The 22,322-nt window shown below is 43.8% G+C and overlaps 2 protein-coding genes across 2 annotated transcripts in view; both read left to right on the top strand.

The window, feature by feature from the left end:
• Nucleotides 1-1,861: 1,861 nt before the first annotated feature.
• LOC121543701 (peroxisomal succinyl-coenzyme A thioesterase-like) lies at nucleotides 1,862-5,757 on the top strand. Its single transcript, XM_045208444.1, has 10 exons — nucleotides 1,862-2,238; nucleotides 2,395-2,597; nucleotides 3,370-3,469; nucleotides 3,579-3,936; nucleotides 4,123-4,242; nucleotides 4,405-4,487; nucleotides 4,634-4,727; nucleotides 4,791-4,871; nucleotides 4,953-5,094; nucleotides 5,201-5,757. Exons 2-10 carry the CDS (start codon nucleotides 2,408-2,410, stop codon nucleotides 5,329-5,331), a joined length of 1,299 nt encoding a protein of 432 aa, XP_045064379.1. The 5' UTR covers nucleotides 1,862-2,238; nucleotides 2,395-2,407; the 3' UTR covers nucleotides 5,332-5,757.
• Nucleotides 5,758-6,764: 1,007 nt separating this feature from the next.
• LOC121543700 (laminin subunit beta-1-like) overlaps nucleotides 6,765-22,322 on the top strand; it is a 43,751-nt gene continuing 28,193 nt past the window's right edge. Inside the window, exons 1-3 of the mRNA XM_041853838.2 lie at nucleotides 6,765-6,886; nucleotides 7,638-7,810; nucleotides 15,726-15,864. Of these exons, the coding sequence (XP_041709772.2) occupies nucleotides 6,856-6,886; nucleotides 7,638-7,810; nucleotides 15,726-15,864 (343 nt within the window). The 5' untranslated portion in view covers nucleotides 6,765-6,855. The remainder of the gene's footprint in view (nucleotides 6,887-7,637; nucleotides 7,811-15,725; nucleotides 15,865-22,322) is intronic.

Consider the following 22,322-nt stretch of genomic DNA (forward strand, 5'->3'; position numbering starts at 1 on the left):
AGATGTTTAAACCATTACATGTGTTATTTGTATGTTTAGACCACTTCGAAATTAGCCGTTTTGCTAGTTAGCTTGCTTGAAGGCTGCTCACTTTCACGAGGTGACTTCGTGATCAGAGCGTGCCCGAGAGAGACCGCGCGCACAGCTGCTGTGTGTGTGGGTGAATAGCAACGATGGAAAACTTTTGGGAAATGTGAACGTTGTTGTAATCTAAAGCACTACAGACGAATTAATACAAGGTTATACATGTTTGTGTTATTAGGATGAGTTTGCATACTGATAGGAATTAATACATACAGTATGAAATAAATATAGGAACAGTATATACCAGGATAATTAATGCTGATAATAAATAGTGGGATACGTGATGCGTTTAAAAAGGTTAAAAGGTTTGTCATTGCATTTCATAGTGTCAATTTAAAGAGGGATAATAAAGGATTCATTTTGCCATTGTCATGTATAAATGAGACAATACTGGGTTATTGAACAATTGTAACAGCTATGTATTTTGTGTGAATATATTTTGTGCATTTGTGAAACATTATATTTTGTACCTATGTAAATGGTTGATGATTTTATATGAAAGACTCATTACAAGTGACTTGAAGCCTAACCTACATCTCCTTGTGATTGATTTCTATATTTCCCCCTTTCGGGGGTCACCTTTACATTTTTGTCACAAATACACTTTTAATTTCATGCATCTAGAAATAAAATGGTACTTAAATATAGGTATACAGACACTTTCTCTAAACATAGACGTGTGCGTTACTGAAAGGACTGTGCTGCATATTTATAAAACATGAATGTATAGAAAGCTGCTGTGTGCTGATTTACATTTACATTTTTAGTCATTTAGCAGACGCTCTTATACTGGCCACCCGTGTGAATCGAACCCACAACCCTGGCGTTGCAAGCGCCATGCTCTACCAACTGAGCTACAGGAGGCGTGTGCCACTGTACCCCCATTGTCCTAACAGCAGCACAACAGCTTCACAGCACCCTCTGGTGGTTATTCAGAATGGACATAAAAGGTTGAATTGGAGATTCAGTAAAATAAAAATATTGTTTTATTTAACAGAAAATGGAAGACAAAACATTCAGGCATTGTTAATTTTTTGCCCTTTTTTTGCCCAATTGCATGCTCCCTCAAAACTTGAGACATCTGTGGCATTGTGTTATGTGACAAAACTGCTCATTTGAGTGGCCTTTTACTGTCCCCAGCACAAGGTGCACCTGTGTAATGATCTGCTGTTCTTCTTGATACATTTGAGAGAAAAAATATTTGTGTGTATGGAACATTTCTGGGATCTTTATTTCAGCTCATGACACATGGGACCAACACTTTAAATGTTGCATTTATATTTTTGTTCAGTATAATATGACCCCACTATAGAAAGAGGAGACTCTCACGAACACAATATTTTTCTCCGTTTTGCTGTATGACCCCCACAAGTGTCATGGGACTCATCTGAAGGTAAACATATACAAATGAATGGAAGTATGGAGGTAGTTTTTTGGCCAAAAAAATAAGGAGTTAAATATGTGTCCAAAAAAACTACAATATTTCCTGAGCTTTCTTATATCTCCTAGATATAGGACAGACACTTCAAAACCTTATGATACATTTTTTGACTGTCCTTTTTGCCAATGCGTTTCTATGGGCTATAGTAGTAAAGGCCAAATTCAATATTTTATCAAATAATTTTTAGGGATACCTAAAGGTAAATCAAATAGCTAACTGATCCATGGTACGACCATACTAAAACAAGTCCATATGTGAGCCCCCCCTTACACTTTTGTACTATTACGTGGGGGACTTTTATTTTGTTAATGTCCGAAATTCCATAACCCGGAAGTACCGTTTTAGTGTTGCTGACGACACGCTGATTAAGCGGACCCTCTAACCAAACAATGTATAAGCCCCTTAATTGTTGTGGATTTCATCGACCTTTGGACCGCTGCATCGTAGCCTACCGTCTATGTCGCTGTTATTAACCGGTTAAGTAACTGACCTTTGAGAAAAATCTTGCCGCCTTTATGAAGGTGAATAATGCATAGGCCTACAGTTCATCGCTATGGGTTTCTAGTTGCTCTAACTTTGTGAGCAGTGCTGCACGGACTTTGTACTTTCCTGCACGAGTAAACGTGTCTGCTCGCACATGAATCAAGTAGCCACACGAAGCGGTAACCAATGTCAAAATGTCTCTGACAGCTGTCATTATCGAATAACTCAGTGTAAGTAAATTTGGAGACGAAGTTTGAAGGGAATGTGACTCGTAGCCAATTTGTTCTGTCGCTAACCAGTTTTCATAAATTGAAGGCAGGACAAATGGAATGTCAATCCCACCATCTTTAGCAATGTTCGGTTGTTTCTGTCATGTCTTTGTACAGGTCTTCGTTCACCATGGTTGGGACTTTCCCGCTTCTAGCAGTGCAGCCCACGCGGGGGCTCGTGGATGAGGTGATCCAGGTGGTTGTGAGGAATTTACATCCGGCGCTCTCGGTGACACTACGTTCCCTTCATCGCTCCGAGGATAAGGACTTTTGGGAGGCGTTCGGCCATTACATCAGCGACGACCAAGGCACGGTGACGGGTAAGGTTTGTGACGGCCGACCAGGCTGACAGACCGGGTTCTTCGATGTAGCCTTGGACTAATTTATGTGTGAAACCCATATATATTGTAGAATTCAATTACACTTGTCGCCAATAAGATCAGTGTCCCTGCGTGCTGAAACCTCAGATGTTGGCCAATGTTTTTGCCTGCTATTACTATGAAGTTAGTACAATATCACACTGTACAACACAGCAAACCTTGAGTAAATTATACTACAATAACGTTATTAAAACAACTATGGTTGTTGTAAAGGTCATGCAGTGGATATATAGTCGCAAGTAGGATAATCTTTATAATGCAACACACTTTGAAAGGCGTGACCAACGTTGGTCAACATCTTGACAAAAGTGATCCACTCTAACATGCCCAAGCATATGAATGCCAAGTTCAAAACAACTGGGAAATTGGAAATCTTCGAGTTCAGTGTGTTCAAGACAACCGGGATGAGCTCGACTAGGACAAAATTAGTTTTAAACGGTCATCTAACTCGGAATTCCAAGTCGGGAACTCAGCCTCTTTCTAGAGCTCAGACTTTCCTACCAGAAGATCACTGACATCATTATTTGACCTCGTTTTTTCAGAGTTCCCAGTTGTTTTGAAAGCACCATTCAGTGCGTTCATGACAACTGGGAACTCTGAAAAATGAGCTCCGACTAGGAAAAATCGTTTTGAATGGTCATCCAACTGCGAAGTCCAAATTGGGAACTCAAGCCTCTTTCTCTTTCTGCTATTTTTATTGTTGTTTATGTAGTTGCTAAGGATGCCAGTCTTGGAGGAACATATGAAGGCACAGAGCCCATGGGTCTACTGTGGAGCATGCAGCCTGTGCCAGGCAGTCGGACAGGCCTCAGGTAACACACCTATGGAATTAAATATTTGTGGTCAATTTTATATAGGAAAAACACATAATTTAGTGTGACCAGGCCCGGCTGGTCAAGTCAAATAAACTCTGTCTCTCAGGTTGAGAAAGATGGATGTCCTCACTCCTATGGTGGTGCACATCTCTGTGTACAGTGGGCACATGACAGAGGGCTTCAGCAAGCAGTCTCCCCTAGTGACCGTTGTCACAGAACGATGGTACATGGCACCAGGTGTGTGCAGAATTGACATCAGGGAACACGGGGTCCGAGGGACCCTCTTTTTACCCCCAGGTCCTGGACCCTTCCCTGGGGTGTTGGATATGTGGGGAGGGGGTGGGGGGCTGGTGGAGTACCGCTCCGGCCTCCTGGCGTCACATGGTTTTGTTTCCATGGCGCTAGAGTACCTTTTCCATGACAAGCACAGAACTTCAGACATCGACTCAAAAACCTACTTTGAGGTGATTCTAATACTGTATATGTGCCCGTGCAACCTGCATGTGTGTGTGTGTGTGCCTACATGCTTGTGCATATCTTAATATTCAGAGAGGGCAGAGTCCACTCCTGTGACCTTTTATTCAGACTCACTGTTAAAATACATCACCTCAAGGTATATTACCTCACATTGCATCCACTTGAATTTGTAGAAAGCGTTCAGGATTGTGCAGGAGCACCCCCTAGTGTTGAAGGACAGAGTTGCTCTGTTTGGTCTCTGCTTAGGCACATCAGTCACCCTCAACATGGCAGCCTACTCCAAAGCCATCAGCGTGAGTCTCTCCCTCACACTCTCCTCTTTTTCCTCCAGATTGGAGCTTTGTATGTATAGTGTGAATTCAGATTCAGAAAGCTTTATTGTCCCAACACTGACCATGTGTATAAGCTTATGAGCTTGTTTAGTGTGTAAACAATAAATATTGTGTGTATTCCAGCCCAGATGCTGTGTGTGTGTCAGTGGGAGTCACGTCCAACAGGTCAACAAGTCCATCCACGAAGTGTTTACGAAGATGAATGAGTGAGTGACAACCATCATGTGTGAATGAAAAATAAACACAAATCTGTTCAAAGTGAAGCTGTAAAGTACCGTGATTATGAAACTTGTGACATACAGACCAAATTAAGAAATATAGACTAAAAACATGATCATTATTTTATTGCCAGGGACAGATCTAAGACCCGATTTGATGAAGAGGGCTGTGTGATCTCGAGAGACATCATTCTGCCTATCCCAACCGACCCTGGAGAGAAAGTGGATGTAAGTCAACACACACAAACACACACAGTGGGTTTGTTTACTCATTGCTGAGTCTTCTGACAGATGGGGAGGATAAAGTGTCCATTGATGTTGGTCGTCGGGGAGGATGATCAGAACTGGGCGACAGTAGAATCTGCCAAGGACGTGAGTACACACACAAACACGATTAAAAGCTTATGAAATCAATCATTGTCATTGACGCTGAATGTGACCTCTGACCTGCAGCTGTCCCAGATGATGCGTGCAGCGGGTAACGAGCACCTACTGACCATTCTACAATACCCTGATGCTGGACACCTCATTGAGCCGCCCTACACACCCCACTTGAGAGCCAGCAACTTCATAGTGCCTCAAATACAACAGAAAGGTACTGTACACACAGCTCACACCTATAGTATACACACCTGAACTAAGATATATGTATAACCAATTCTTTACTCGCAAAGTAACTAATGATTGTGTGTGTGTTCCAGTGATCATGTTATGGGGAGGGTACCCAAAGCCGCACGCCGATGCTCAAGAAGACTCCTGGGAAAAGAGCCTTGGCTTTCTACGGCAACACCTGTACCCCAATCATGACTCTGTCGCTAAGGCCAAGCTGTGATGTCACACCCGAGGAGCCTCCAGGACCTAGTATAATTGACTAAGCTATAACTTTATATACTATTTTATATGTTCATTTATTTAATTTGTGACAAGACTGAATGCTTGAATGAGAAAGTCGTCAGACCAGTGGACACAGCTGTAGAATATAAATTGAGGGCTGATGACCTGTAAGTCGCTTTGGATAAAAGCGTCTGCTAAATGGCATATTATTATTATTATTATATTATGATGTGTCCACAGTAGTGAGTCTCTCATTCACTGTACTGTATGAGTTTCAACCTGCCAATAGTATTAACACCTGTGCCTCTAACCTAACTGCCATAGTACACAGATGACTGATTCTATTTTTTGATTCATGAGGAAATAATAGGAAATGTATTGTCGATGATGTTTATAATAAATCAGAGGAAGAATATTAACAATATCTGTTGTTATGAAGAGCATGAGAGCTATTTGGTATGTCTCTTGCAGTTCTTCAATATACCACACGAGGGTGATGTATGCACATAGCACATGTGTATTGGTGGGCAATGGATTGGGGCTATATTTCAAATGTCTCAGAGTAGGAGTGTTGATCTAGTATAAGGATCCCCCTGTCCATTTAATCTTATTCATTATGATCTGAAATCCAGAACTGATCCTAGATCAGCACTCCTGCTTTGAGATGTTTCATACATAAGCTGCAGTCTAAACCAGGGTTTCCAAAACTCAGTGCATGTTTTGGTTTTGACCTAGCACTACACAGCTGATTCAAATAACCAACTCATCATCAAGCTTAGATTATTTGAATCAGCTGTGTAGTTTTAGGGCAAAAACTAAAATGTGCACCCAGATGGGGCCCCAACACCGAGTTTGGGAAATCCTGGTCACCCATCTCTCAATCTGTGCCCACCTGCTAAATAAACACTCCACTACAAGCACAGAAAATGGCCTGTGTGTCTGTCCCTCTGTCCGCCAGAGATGGATAATGTGGAGTTCTATGTTTGACATTGTAAAGTATCCAACTCTGGTAAAGTACCCAACTCTCCTTCTGAGGTCAGTCAGAAGAACAGTGAAGTTGATAGTGTAAAACATGGCAGGTACTGTATGTGCAGCTGTGCATTCCAGAGCTACACATGTCTGTCTGACCTAGAGACCGACTGACATGTTCTTATGATCTCAGTAGCCTAAGCATACGGACCACAACTTTGAGTTGACAACACACCTAGAGCAGTCTATTGACTTTTATTTTGAGATTAAAAGTAAAGTCATATACTTAAATGATTTAATCAAAGAAAGGCCTGGCTGAATCTGGTGCTCCAAGGGGGCGCGTTTATCTTCGTTAGCACGCTGCGCTGCATACCCAGCCAGGAGGGTTGGGACTCCGGAGCGAGTGGGGTGCATAGTTGGGGGCTCGCCACGACCTCTGAGAACAGAGTCAGAGACCACTCTTTCACACACAGAGACACACTCACGCACACAACGGCATCAGGACTTGCTGACAACACCCCGAGGAATAATTATCAATGTTTCACACTCGAAAATGTTGATATTACATATCGCATCACTTTTGAGTAAGTATTGTTTTTACATGGAACTGTTTCGTTTTATAGAGTGAATTTCCTAATGCGCAGGTAGCTATTCTCAATGACTTTTGAGGAGTAGCATAAAGCCAAGTATGTATTGTCTGAATAGAAAAAGAAAAACGTGAAGAGTTCCAATAGAGGATTTTATTTTCGGTTGCCAACAAAAGTTTCATTCCAGTGTTACTTTTCACTCTCACTTATCCAGGACCATGGGGACATTTAATGAGGAACACATGTAAGCCATTATTTAAACATTTAAAATGTGTTCAACAGCTTATAGATGTCAGATGTCTCAGTCCACTATGGTTGTTTAAAGATGTTTTGGGCACATTATTTTCCACTAGCTATCGTTTACAGAAGCTGTTTTGTACACTCAATAACTGTTTCCCACAGTCGATGTTGTTCCCGAACATAACAGCCTGTTTTCATAAACAGTCCCCCCACATGGGATCGATTGGAAAGCTAGTCCATGTGATTTCAATTGAATTAACCGAAGAGAAGCCTATCTTGTGACCATTATGTTTTTATACCCAGTGATGAATTAGACTAAAGGGAGACTGTGATCGCAATGGAGAGACACGCCTCTTAAGTCTAAAATAAAAATGTTCATCCAGATTTTTAACTGTGGGATACGATTAGTTCTATAGCATAATAGTTGCATGGGGAGATATATTCCAGACATGTTTTGCGCGCCAGTGCGCCATCATCACCTACACTCACCGCTTTTTCTGTCCCGCAGCCCTCGGGTGGCGCTCCTTTGCGCAGCTGCCGGAGTTTGGGGATGTGTGCACTGAGGGGAGCTGCTACCCCGCCACCGGGGACCTTCTGATCGGCCGCGCACACCAGCTCACCGCCTCATCCACTTGCGGCATTGAGAAGCCTGAGCGCTTTTGCATCGTTGGTCACCTGGAGGTAAGACACCTCACACCTGGGGCACAAATAGGTGCACTACACCTAGACAGGGACGGCCATCAACATAAGCGAGATAAGCGGTCTTAGGGCCCCCAGCCACTAGGGGCCCCGACATAAGCGGTATTTATGAATTCAGTCGAGGTCTCAACTGTTCAGAGTTTGAATAGTAGAATACACAAGGTGCAATAGCATTGTATGTCAAAAACTTGACCAGGATGTTTTTTGGGGGGGTTGTAGAGTTGTATGGTTGTTTAAGGTTCCACAAATATGTCATTTTCTTAACCCATCTAGTGACTAAATGAAAACAGACTGTAGGTTTCAAGTATCATGCTAGCTAGTCTTGTGTGTTAGCCTGGGTGAAGTAACACAATGTTAACTGATGACCTGGAATAAAATAAAATAAATGTTTAAGCACAGGCCATTGTCTCCTCTAGTTCATATTGCTTTTATAATGTTAGAAAAATATCAACAAGTGACTGAATGTTTGAAAATTATACTGTATATGACATCCTTAGCATTATGCCTTAATCAATTGAATTGTTGGATCAGCTTCTCACGTAAGCTTTTATCAACAGGTTAGTGGTAAAAAATATCTTTATGATTCCGGGGGTCAATTACCTTGTGTCAAGCCATGAAAATGTGATTAGCATGATGAGTTTGCCGTTTGTGAAGAGAATAACAACTTTTATTCTATCAAGACATGAGGAGTGCGCATGACAAGGACAGCTAGAGCTAAGCATTGAAAATGGTGAAAAACATCTTCTACTACATTCCCATTAAAGTGAGATGAGAAGATTATGCCTTCGAAAAGTATTCAGAACCCCTTGACTTTTTCCACATTTTGATACGTTACAGCCTTATTCTAAAATTGATTAAATAAAACAATTTCCTCAGCAATCTATACACAATTCCCCATAATGACAAAGCGAAAACAGGTTTTTATAAATTTTGCAAATGTATTAAAATAAAAAACCAGAAATACCTTATTTACATAAGTATTCAGACCCTTTGCTATGAGACTCGAAATTGAGCTCATGTGCATCCTGTTTCCATTGATCATCCTTGAGATGTTTCTACAACTTGATTGGAGTCCACCTGTGTTAAATTCAATTGATTGGACATGATTTGGAAAGGCACACACCTGTCTATATAAGGTCCCACAGTTGACAGTGCATGTCAGAGCAAAAACCAAGCCATGAGGTCGAAGGAATTGTCCGTAGAGCTCCGAGACAGGATTGCGTCAAGGCACAGATCTGGGGAAGGGTACCAAAACATTTCTGCAGCATTGAAGGTCCCAAAGAACACAGTGGCCTCCATCATTCTTAAATGGAATTAGTTTGGAACCACCAAGACCCTTAGATTTTAGGAGACGCTCTTATCCAGAGTGACTTACAGGAGCAATTAGGGTTAAGTGCCTTGCTCAAGGTTACATCTACAGATTTTTCACCTAGTCGGCTCGGGGATTAGAACCAGTGACCTTTCGGTTACTGGCACAAAGCTCTTAACCACTAAGCTACCTGCCGCCCCAACTCTTCCTAGAGCTGGCCGCCCCAACTCTTCCTAGAGCTGGCCGCCCTGCCAAACTGAGCAATCTGGGGGAGAAGAGCCATGGCCAGGGAGGTAACCAAGAACCCGATGGTCACTCTGACAAAGCTCTAGATTTCCTCTGTGGAGATGGGAGAGCCTTCCAGAAGGACAACCATCTCTGCAGCACTCCACCTATTAGGCCTTTATGGTAGAGTGGCCAGACGGAAGCCACTCCTCAGTAAAAGGCACATGACAGCCAAAATGAACCTAAAGACTCTCAGACAATAAGAAACACGATTCTCTGGTCTGATGAAACCAAGGTTGAACTCTTTGGCCTGAATGCCAAGTGTCACGTCTGTAGGAAACCTGGCACCATCTCTACGGTGAAGCATGGTGGTGACAGCATCATGCTGTGGGGATGTTTTTCAGCAGCAGGGACTGGGAGACTAGTCAGGATCGAGGCAAAGATGAAGTACAGAGAGATCCTTGATGAAAACCTTCTCCAGAGCGCTCAGGACCTCAGACTGGGGCAAAGGTTCACCTTCCAACAGGACAATGACCCTAAGCACACAGCCAAGACAATGCAGGAGTGGCTTCGGGACAAGTCTCTGAATGTCCTTGAGTGGCCCAGCCAGAGCCCGGACTTGAACCCGATCGAACATCTCTGGAGAGACCTGAAAATAGCTGTGCAGCAATGCTCCCCACCCAACCTGACAGAACTTGAGAGGATCTGCAGAGAAGAATGGGAGAAATGGGTTCATTTCCATACATTTCGAACCTAAAGGATTAATTATTCAAATCAACACAAACATGAAATTATGGCTGATAGTACATTTATTGAAAGTAACGAGCATTACAAACCAGAAACATGAAGATAAGAAAGATATTGTGCATTTCTCGCCCGCTGTTACTTCTATCCAATGGTTGTGTTACTCCCGCCCCGCCGGCAGGTACAAAAGTAACGTTGTGGTAATTCTGTTCTCTGTCTATTTAATTTCAGCTCATTTACCCTAGAAATTAAATGACAGTTGCTAATGGTAGAGGACATACAGTGCTTCAGAAAGTATTCATACCCCTTGACTTTTTCCACATTTTGTTGTGTTACAGCCTGAATTCAACATTTATTTTTTCTCACCCATCGACACACAATACCCCAAAATGACAAAGTGAAAACATGTTTTTAGAGATGTTTGCAAATGTATGGAAAATTCAATACAGAAATATCTAATTTACCCCTGAGTGAGTCAAGACATGTTAGAATCACATTTGGCAGTGATTACAGCTGTGAGTCTTTCTGAGTAAGTCTCTAAGAGCTTTACACACGTGGATTTTACAATATTTATTCAAGCTCTGTCAAGTTGGTTGTTGATTATTGCTAAACAGACATTTTCAAGTCTTGCCATAGATTATCAAGCCGATTTATGTCAAAACTGTAACTAAGCCACTCATGAACATTCAATGTCGTCTTGGTAAGCTACTCCAATGTATATTTGGCCTTGTGTTTTAGGTTATTGTCCTGCTGATGAAAGGTGAATTTCTCTCTCAGTGTCTGTTGGAAAGCAGACTGAACCAGGTTAAACACTATTATTGCACACGGAGTGAGTCCATGCAACTTATTATGTGACTTGTTAAGCAAATGTTTACTCCTGAACTTATTTAGACTTGCCATAACAAAGGGGTTGAATACTTCAGACATTTCAGCTTTTAATTTTTCATTCGTAAAAATGTATAAAAACATAATTCCACTTTGACATTATGGGGTACTGTGTGTAGGACAGTGACACAAAATCTCAATTTAATCGATTTTAAATTCAGGCTGTAAAAATTCAAGGGGTGTGAATACTTTCTGAAGATATATAAGTTGTTTGTCATAAAATATTGTGTCTCTAGCTCTATCGATCTCTGAGTAATAAAAAAAAAGAAAAACATTTTACTTTCATCCCGGTTCTCCCCAAATCATGGGCGAATTACCGACCACGCATGAAGGGCCGTGTCACGACTTCCTCCAAAGCTGCCTCCTCTCCTTGTACGGGCAGGTTTCAGCGTTCGTCGTCACCGGCCTTCTAGCGACTGCCGCTCCTCATCTCATCATTCCATTTGTTTTGTCTTGTTTATTACACACACCTGGTTCATATCCCCTCATCAGTACTGGTATAAGTGTTCCCTCTACCCCCTTGTCTTTGTGTGTGATTGTTTATTGTGGAGGGTAGAGAAGCTCGGTGGAGCTCCGTGTATTTTGAATTACCGGGATATTTCCCCGTGTGCCTTGTTATTTCCAGTGCGCCTGTTTTGCGCACTGGAGTGTTTTGACGCATTTCTTCGTAACTCTTTGCTTTGGAATAAATCCTGTTCTTTTGTGATTTACCCTCCTGCGCCTGACTCTGTCACGCTCGTCGGGAACAGAGGAGGACCAAGGCGCAGCGTTGCAGGCAAACATACTCTTTATTTAGCGATACACCACCAAAACGATAACGTGACAGTTCACGGTCTAACACAAACCAACTAGAAACAAGATCCCACAACTACTGTGGGAAAACAGCCTGTTTAAATGTGGTTCCCAATCAGAGACAACCAGCCACAGCTGACACTCGTTGCCTCTGATTGAGAACCACACTGGCCAACATAGAAATGAAACACCTAGAACTACAACACAGAAATCTACACACCCTGGCTCAACATAACAGTGTCCCCAGAGCCAGGGCGTCCCCAGAGCGGTCTGGCCCCGCTGGCCGGAGCTGGACTGCACCCTGGTGGAGCGGATTGCTCTAGCTCCGGCGTGAAGCATCTGACCGGTGCCAGACCAGGCACCGGTGGAACAGGCACGGGACGTGCCGGACTGACGACGCACACCACTGGCTTGGTGTGGGGAACAGGCACGGGCCGTGCCGGGCTGACGACGCACACCACTGGCTTGGTGTGGGGAGCAGGAGCGGGCCGGACCGGGCTGGCGATGCGCACCATTGGCTTGGTGCGGGTAGCAGGAACGGGCCGGACCGGGCTGACGACGCACACCACTGGCTTGGTGTGGGGAACAGGCACGGGCCGTGCCGGGCTGACGACGCACACCACTGGCTTGGTGTGGGGGAGCAGGAGCGGGCCGGACCGGGCTGGCGATGCGCACCATTGGCTTGGTGCGGGGAGCAGGAACGGGCCGAACCGGGCTGGCAACGCGCACCATTGGCTTGGTGCGGGGAACAGGAACAGGACGGGCCGGGCTGGCGACGCGCACCATTGGCCTGGTGCGGGGAGCAGGAACAGGACGGACCGGGCTGGCGACGCGCACCATTGGCTTGGTGCGGGAGCAGGCCGGGCCGGGCTGGCGACGTGCACCATAGGCTTGGTGCGGGGAGCAGGAGCGGGCCGGACCGGGCTGGAGACTCGCACCATTGGCCTGGTGCGGGGAGCAGGAACAGGCCGGACCGTACTGGGGACACACACCACTGGCCCTACGCAGGGATCTGGAACGGGCCGGACCGGACTGGTAACACACCCCAGTACCTCTCGCCGTGCCTCTACACCTTCCATCCCCTCTTCGACCAGTGGCCCCCGTAACCTGGCGGCCTCCTCTGCCAACCCGCTGGGCCGCTCTGTCGCGGTCTCCTGCTGGCCCGTCGTCCACGGCGTTAGCCCCCCCCTAAAAAATTTATGGGCTTCACTCCTACCCGTGGACCAGGTCTCCATACTTCTCGCCAGCCTTTCGCCCTTCTGCTTCCACGTCAAGCCCCTCTCTTCCTCACCCGGCTTGACCCAGTCGAGGAGGCGCTGGATATCCGCTAGGGATTTCCCTGGCGATGGCTCCTGGACCCGCTGCTTGGTCCAGTTCTGGTGGGATCTTCTATCACGATCGTCGGTAAGAGAGGAGGACCAAGGCGCAGCGTTGCAGGCAAACATACTCTTTATTTAGCGATACACGACCAAAACAACAAAACGATAACGTGACAGTTCACGGTCTAACACAAACCAACTAGAAACAAGATCCCACAACTACTGTGGGAAAACAGCCTGTATAAATGTGGTTCCCAATCAGAGACAACCAGCCACAGCTGACACTCGTTGCCTCTGATTGAGAACCACACTGGCCAACATAGAAATGAAACACCTAGAACTACAACACAGAAATCTACACACCCTGGCTCAACATAACAGTGTCCCCAGAGCCAGGGCGTGACAGACTCCTTTGAAATCACTCATCACAGAATCACACACCAAGACATGGAGTCAGCAGGAGAGGAGCACATGCCTGGAGTTGTGGTGCGGGTCCGGGAGCATTCTAAGATGCTAGCCAGCTTGGGAGAAGCGATGGATCGGGTTCTTCAGGTCGTCCAATGCCTGGAGAGGAGAGGACTCGATCTTTCGGGACCAGCTGAGCGACCGGATCCAGCCACCCACACCCCAGCACCCAGTGGGATTCATATATCCCGACCAAGGGATTTTGACGGGACAGCTGCCCGCTGCCAGGGGTTCCTTCTGCAACTGGATCTACACCTCTCAACCATCAGCCCGAATCCATCGGAGCGGGAGAATGTGTCCGCCCTCGTCTCCTGCCTCTCGGGGAAAGCCCTGGAGCTCGGTGGAGCTCCGTGTATTTTGTATGACCGGGATAGTTCCCTGTGTGCCTTGTTATTTCCAGTGTGCCTGTTTTGTGCACTGGAGTGTTTTGACGCATTTCTGCGTAACTCTGTACTTCTGAATAAATCCTGTTATTTTGTGATTTACCCTCCTGCACCTGACTCATTTGAAATTACTCATCACAGGCCGTGCCCAGGGGCCCTGACCTCCAGGGGCCCCCAATTGATTTTGTTAGTCACTCTCACAGATATCATATTAATATGGCAAAATGTGTAGAATCTCTAGAAATTAGCTTGAAAACTGCTAAAATGTCTCCAATCCAAAATGGGTAGAATTGCATGAAATGTGTTATAGAATGGCACATTATTCTCTCTGCCCCCATGGCAAAATGTGCAGAATTGCAGAAAACTTGAGTTAAAAAATGCAACAATTTCTCTACGCCCCATGGCAAAATGTGTACTGCGGGAAATTAAATTGATTAAAACTTCAAATCTTTCTCTATGCCGTCAAGAGGGGGGCCATTAAAATGTTATGCCCGGGAGTTGGGGGGACCCCCAACCAATTCTCGCTTAGGGGCCCAAAAAGGCCTTGCACCTAGAAGTAACACGTGGGGAACCCCAGGGGGTTCAGATAGGGGCATTACACCTCCAGTAGGTAAGGATATACAATATAACCATTACATTTGCAGCTAATAGAGCTGGGACACATATGATTGATACATTCACTGGTCCTCCGTAGTTCAGTTGGTAGATTATGGCGCTTGCAACGCAAGGATGGTGGGTTCGATTCCCTGGATGGGACCACCCATACATAAAACGTGTGCACGCATGACTGTAAGTCGCTTTGGATAAAAGCATCTGCTTAATGGTTATTATTATTATTATTTATTTTTTTATATTACAACTGACCAGCAGGTATATGGTATAACACTTCATTGTGTTGCAAAAAATAGTGTTGTAATGTAATGGTGTAGTACAGTACAGTGTAATGTTTGAGCAATTTGAGTGAATGAGAAAGACTATGGTATTGTGCTGTGTGGGAGTCTTGGCATTTCCCTCCACAATAAGTACTGTGTGCCACACAATCACCACCCTTTGTGCTTATCATGGGGTGGTGAGGAGGGGAGAGGGTGATCGGGGATATTCCGTTATTCCAGAATCCCCTCGGGGGTGAATGGCTACAGAATGTGTCCATGTGAAGGGGTTGGTTATCTACCATTGGGCTGTGGGATGATTAACGAAACATTGGAACATTCTAGGATGAGTCATCATAATGAGGAAGAGAACGGGGGATGAGGACAAGAGCCCCCCTGAGGGTCTAGTGCAAAGAATTCTGGGAGCAGACTTTGCCTACAGGGGCGTGAGAGTTGGACCACTTAGCGGTTACAACTGGTCACATTTCAACACAGTTAAAACTTGTGTGTCCATATAGATTGGACAACAACCGCTTGGATGAAATTAGAAGGTTGTGAAAGTCACACTGTGAGGTTGTGAAATCTTCACTCACACACAGTGCAGAGAGTAGGGCGTGTGTATGTGTGTGTGTGGAAGACAGAATCCAGAATCTGTGTGTGTAGGCCAAACCATCTGGAGAGCAGACCAACCTTCTGCTGCTAAGAGGGGCAGTGAACTTAGAGGGTAGAATAAACTATGATCTACACTACAGGATATACACACTCAGACACACATACACACAGACACAGACGGTGATGACATACTGAGTGGTAGCGTATGGACTCTTGCGCTATAATCAGAGGTGAATGGTCATGTTCTTCACAGTACTGAGACATTCTCTCTCTCTCCTCCCTCTCTCTCTGTAGGAGGAGAAGAAGTGTTTTGTGTGTGACTCCAGGGAGATGTATGATGAGAGGATGAACCACACCACCAGCCACAGCATCGAAAACTTGGTCACCACCTTCGCCCCCAACCGCCTCAAGACCTGGTGGCAGTCTGAGAATGGTGAGAATGTGTGTGTGGGTGGGTGTCTGTGTGTGTGTGCATGTTTTTGGTAGTAAAACAAGGAACATTCAGACAAGTGAGGACATTTCGCCGGTCCCCACAAGGAAAAAGGCTATTTTAGTCTTAGGGGTTAGGTTTAGGGTTAGGGTTACAATTAGGGTTAGGGTATGGACATCACATGTTGAACACGGAACGAGGGCGGAACGAGGGAGAGCTCGGTTTGTTGTTCAGAAAGTCTCTGAAAAAGTGTTCTATTGAAAAAGTTTGGTTACTAGCTACCTTTTGAATTTGGATCCCGCGACACTGGTAGCCTCAGTGGGTAGCCTATATAGTGGGACCACTATATCTGTCCAGGGATCCTGCCAACCAAAAGTTTGAAGAGCTGCTTGGGATAGCAAGATTTCCTTGACAGCTTGAACACAGCCCGCGATGCGGTTAGCCCTTGTGGCTAGGACTGAGGATTGTCCCAGGCCTGAGGCTGTCTAAATCCCTGGTGTTTGTTGCTGTTTAAATCTGCCCTGCGACCGGCCCTGTCTGGAACTGCGTGGAGTACCAGCGTTAGCCTACATTGCTATCATGGCATCCAAAGCCAAAGGTGGGAGTAATGGAGAGGACAGTGTTTCTCTATCACAGATGAAGGATCTTTTAAATGAACAAAAATGATTTTACAAGCAGTTGTTACAACAACAGGAAAATAGCTTCAAGAGCTTTGTCCAGATACTGATGGACTCAACTAACGAAAGAATGGATGATTTACCAGAGAGGTCCAGAACTGTAAGAACAGTTTGCAGTTCTCCCAGGGAGAGGTGTATGTCCTGAAAGAGACTTGCAGCAAGATGACAACAAACTGTAAGTCCTCTCGAGATGACATCAGCATGAATCATTATTAACAATGACTGGGAAAACAGACTATTTAGGGGGACAATCCAGGAGGAATACCATTGTTGTGGATGGCATACCAGAGTCTTCACAAGAGAACTGGGCCAAGTCTGAGGAGAAAGTATGAAAAATTATCACTGAAAAGCTGCAGATGTATCATTCGAAGATTGAGGTGGAGCGCGCACACAGGTCTGGAAAACATGAACGTTTGTAACCAGCCCAGGTGACAGACCCAGGCCGATAGTGGTCAAGTTCCTGAGGTTTAAGGACAAGATGGCAACCAACATATTCCTCAAAGAGGACTTCTCTGAACCTGTGTGCCAGAGGCGGAAGTAACTTATCCCAGCTATGAAAGCTGCCATACAGCATGGGAACATTGCTTACATCCACTACAACAGGCTCATTGTCCACCCTCCCTCCCAAAAGCTTGGGAGGAATGAGAGAGCCTCAGGGCCAGTAGCTTCAGCCCAACATCAAACACACACATATACAGTACCAGTCAAAAGTCTGGACTCACCTACTATTTATTTATTTATTACTATTTTCTACATTGTAGAATAATAGTGAAGACATCAAAACTATGAAATAACACATATGGAATCATGTAGTAACCAAAAAAGTGTTAAACAATTCTAAATATATTTGAGATTTGAGATTCTTCAAATAGCCACCCTTTGCCTTGATGACAGCTTTGCACACTCTTGGCATTCTCTCAACCAGCTTCACCTGGAATGCTTTTCCAACAGTCTTAAAGGAGTCACCAGCAAAGCATCCCCACACCATAACACCTCCTCCTCCATGCTTTACGGTGGAAACAACACATGCGGAGATCATCTGTTCAACCACACCGCGTCTCACAATGACATGGCGGTTGGAACCAAATATCTCCAATTTGGACTCCAGACCAAAGGACACATTTCCACCAGTCTAATGTCCATTGCTTGTGTTTCTTGCCCCAAGCAGGTTTCTTCTTATTATTGGTGTCCTTTAGTAGTGGTTTCTTTGGAGCAATTCGACCATGAAGGCCTGATTCACACAGTCCCTTCTGAACAGTTGATGTTGAGATGTGTCTGTGACTTGAACTCTGTGAAGCATTTATTTGGGCTGCAATTTCTGAGGCTGATAACTCTAATGAACTTATCCTCTGCAGCAGAGGTAAATCTGGGTCTTCCATTCCTGTGGCGGTCCTCATGAGAGTGTCACGACTGTCTGTGAGATGCGGTAAACGAAGTCAGGTGCAGGACACAGAACTCTCGGATACGTACTTTTAATACGAAAAGGATCCAAAAGGACACAGAAAATAACTCCACGCAGGGAGGAAATAACCCGCTCACAAAATAGACAACCGTGAAGGGGAAAACAATCACACACAAAGTACAGATGAGAGACAGGGGTAATTATAAGGGAAACAATTAACATAATGACGAACAGGTGTAAACAATACAGACAAAACTAAACAAACACGGATAACATCGAACGGCAGTAGCTAGTACTCCGGGGACGACGAACGCCGAAGCCTGCCCGAGCAAGGAGGAGGAGCAGCCTCGGCAGAATCCGTGACAGAGAGCCCATTTCATCATAGTGCTTGATGGTTTTTGCGACTGCACTTGAAGAAACTTTGAAAGTTCTTGACATTTTTCGTATTGACTGACCTTCATGTCTTAAAGTAATGATGGACTGTCGTTTCTCTTTGCTTATTTGAGCTGTTCTTGCCATAATATGGACTTGGTCTTTTACCAAATAGGGCTATCTTCTGTATATTCCCCCTACCTTGTCACAACACAACTGATTGGCTCAAACGCATTAAGAAGGAAAGGAATTCCACAAATTAACTTTTAAGAAGGCACACCTGTTAATTGAAATGCATTCCAGGTGACTACCTTATGAAGATGGTTTAGAGAATGCCAAGAGTGTGCAAAGCTGTCATTAAGGCAAAGGCTGGCTATTTGAAGAAGTTCTGATGTCTTCACTATTATTCTACAATATAACAAATAGTAAAAATAAAGAAAAACCCTTGAATGAGTAGGTGTGTCCAAACTTTTGACTGGCAGTGTATATTCTTTTCTCAGATAAGCTACCAAGGAAATGGGTAAGAATAGCCCATATTAATATACACTGAGTTTACAAAACATTAGTAACACCTTGCTAATATTGAGTTGCACCCCGTTTTGCCCTCAGAGCAGCTTTTATTCGTCGATGCATGGACTCTTGTAGCGGGTGATTTGGACGGAGTCAGGCGTAGGAGGGTAAATCACAGAATAAATGGTTTATTCGGCAAATACAGCAGTACGCAGACAAGCGTAAAACACTACAGTGCAATATAATGGCACACTGGAGAAGACAAAGCACACGGTGAATATCCTGGCAATACAAATATATAAAGCTCCACCGAGCTATCGTCATCTCCAAAATAAACAATCACACACAGATTTAACAAGTGACATCAATAAGGGATCATAGCTTTCACCTGGATTCACGTAGTCAGTCTATGTCATGGAAAGAGCAGGTGTTCCTAATGTTTTGTACACTCAGTGTATGTAGACTTAGAAATAAGATTCATTCAACCAATAACTTGCTAACATCGGATAACATTCCTATACTGGCCATCTCTGAAACTCACTTAGAAAATGTCTTAGATGATACAGCAGTAGCAATATATATACTTTATGTTCAGAACCATATTCCGGTAAAGCTTAGAGAAGATCTCATGTCAAATGTTGTTGAAGTGTTGTGGTTGCATGTTCACCTGCCTCATCTAAAGCTTCTTCTTTTGGGGTGCTTTTGGCCACTAAGTGCTAACAGTCAGTATTTGGATAATATGTGTGCAATGCTTTATAATGTGTGTGATGTTAACAGAGAGGTCTATTTTCTGGGTGACCAGAACATTGACTGGTTAGCAATTAGCTGTCCTCTCAAGAGGAAGCTTCTAACTGTGACTAATGCCAGTAATATGACCCAGGTTATCGCTCAACCAACTAGAGTGTATAGCAATAGTGTTGGATCTGTGACATCCAAAGCAATATCAGTTTCCATTGGCTATAGTGATCATAACATTGTGGCAATAACAAGGAAAACCAAAGTGCCAAAGGTTGTGCCTAAAGTAATTCATAAGAGATCATACAAAATGGTTGACATACTGTAAATTGAGAAATGTTGTGACTAAATGTAAAAAAAGAAGAATAAATGATATCACCAAACAAAGATAAATGACATAAAACTCAATGGAAAAAGACTTTGGAGTACCTTAAATGATATTATGGGCAGAAAACCCAATACATCTCTATTGTTCATTGAAGTTGATGGGTCATTTATAACAAAACCTTTCGATATTGACAATCATTTCAATGACTATTTCACTAGTAAAGTGGAAAAACTCATAAGTGAAATGTGAACAGTGAACCATCTTATTTTTGTATAAAAGATGTAATTATGAAAGAGAATGATTGCTTTTTTGAATTTGGTCAAGTTATTGTGGGAGAGGTGGAAAACTATTGTTATCCATCAATAATGATAAGCCACCAGGTATAGACAAGCTTGATGGGAAACTATTGAGAATGGTAGCAGACCATGGGTGCATTCGTAAATTGACTCTGGCTATCTACTCCGATTTCAGAGCAGAGCGCAGAATAACTGATACATTTACGAACACTCAACACCCGTTGAACATGGCCTGTGTCAGTAAACGTCTGCAAAAAAGCTTAGTTAAATTGTTTCCAGTAGCACAGTTAGTCACCAACGCTCTGGATAACATGAAAACAGCCTAACCAGCTCTGCTAGGGCAAGTAAAATGGTCAGAGTGAGGTGTTCTCTCATTTGTGTCTGGAAGTAGCTAGCAAGCTAGCCAACGTTAGCCAGTTAGCTTAGGTGCTTGACTGCCGTTGTGAGGTCAGAACGTTCGGATCAACCCTACTCCTCGGCTAGATCGTCCAGTGTGCGCTCTGAACGCTCCAAGAGCGAAACGCTCTGAATTTACGAACGGACAATCTGACAACACTGAATTTACGAACGCCCAGAGCGCACTCTGAGCACGCTTTGGCACTCCAGATTGAATTTACGAACACACCCTATATTGCCACCCCTATTTGCTATATCTTTAACCAAAGACTAAAGGGAGTGTGTGTGTCCACAGGCGTGGAAGGAAGCTAAAGTAATTCCACTGCCTAAAAATAGTGAAGCACCTTTGCTGGCTGTAACAGCCGCCCAGTCAGTTTGCTGCCTGTTCTTAGTAAACTGATGGAGAGGATTGTGTTTGACCAAATACAATACTATTATTCTGAGAACAAGTTAACTACTGACTTTCAGCATGCATATAGAGAAGGGCACTCAACTTGTACTGTGTCCATCAGTGGACTCAGATGACTGATGATTGGTTAAAATAAATTGATAATAAGATGATAGTTGGAACTGTATTGTTAGATTTCAGTGCAGCCTTTGATGTTATTGATCATAAATAGTTACTGAAAAAAACTTTACATCACTTGCCTTCACATGTTTGGAAAGTTATTTATCCAATAAAACCCAGAGAGTGTTTTTTGATAGAATCTTCTCTAACATCAAATATGTACAGTGCAGTGTCCCTCAGGGCAGTTGCCTGTGGCCGTTACTCTTCTCTGTTTTTACAAATGATTTGCCACAGGTCTTACACAAAGCTAGACTGACTATGTATGTGAATGATTCTACACTTTACATGACAGCACCCAAAGCCAGTGAGCTCACTGAAGTTCTAAATCAGGAGTTACAGTCAGTATCAGAATGGGTGATTAATAATAAACTGGTCTTAAATATATCTAAAACTAAAAGCATTGTATTTGATTCAAAACATTCTCTAAGACCTAAACCTCAACTGGAGTTGTACTTAAAGGCTGTGACTATTGAGCAAGTTGAGGAAGCTAAACTCCTTTGGATGGTCAATTATCATGATCAAGTCATATTGACAACGTTGTTGTGAAGATGGGGAGGGGTATGTCTGTTATAAAAAGATGTTCTGCGTTTTTGACACAAATCAACTGTACTAGTTGTTCAGACTCTCGTCTTGTTCCGTCTTGATTACTGTCCAGTAATATGGTCAAGTGCAGCAAAGAAATACCAAGCAAAGCTGCAGCTGGATCAAAACAAAGCAGCACGCCTTGCCCTTAACAGCACATACAGAACTAACATCAACAACGTGCATGGCAGTCTTTCCTGGTTCATGGTTGACGAGAGATTAACTGCTTCTCTTCTAGTTTTTATAAGAAATATTACTGTGACGAAAATGCCAGATTGTCTGCATAATCAAATAACATTCAGCTCAGACACCCATACATACCCCACAAGACATGCCACCAGGGGTCTCTTCACAGTCCCCAAGTCCAAAACAAATGTTATACAGAGCCATGATCGCATGGAACTCCCTTCCATCTCCAATTACTCAAGCAAACGGCAAAATGATCTTTAAAAAATGGATTAAACAACAACTCATGGAACTGCAGGGACTGTGATTGGACAAACACACACACACACATAGACACACTCTAACACACACATTATTTTTGTTGTTGTATTGTTTGTATTATTTATTTGTTGTATTGTTTGTATATCGT

This window comes from Coregonus clupeaformis, chromosome 28 (assembly GCF_020615455.1).
Source record: "Coregonus clupeaformis isolate EN_2021a chromosome 28, ASM2061545v1, whole genome shotgun sequence".
NCBI lineage: Eukaryota > Metazoa > Chordata > Actinopteri > Salmoniformes > Salmonidae > Coregonus > Coregonus clupeaformis.

Excerpts from the sequence above, each read along its gene's own strand:
- LOC121543701 (XM_045208444.1), top strand. The coding sequence starts at position 2,408 with ATGGTTGGGACTTTCCCGCTTCTAGCAGTGCAGCCCACGCGGGGGCTC. Across the intron at positions 3,470-3,578 it reads GGCAGTCGGACAGGCCTCAG|GTTGAGAAAGATGGATGTCC; the intron begins GTAACACACCTA and ends TCTGTCTCTCAG. Across the intron at positions 3,937-4,122 it reads ACTCAAAAACCTACTTTGAG|AAAGCGTTCAGGATTGTGCA; the intron begins GTGATTCTAATA and ends TTGAATTTGTAG.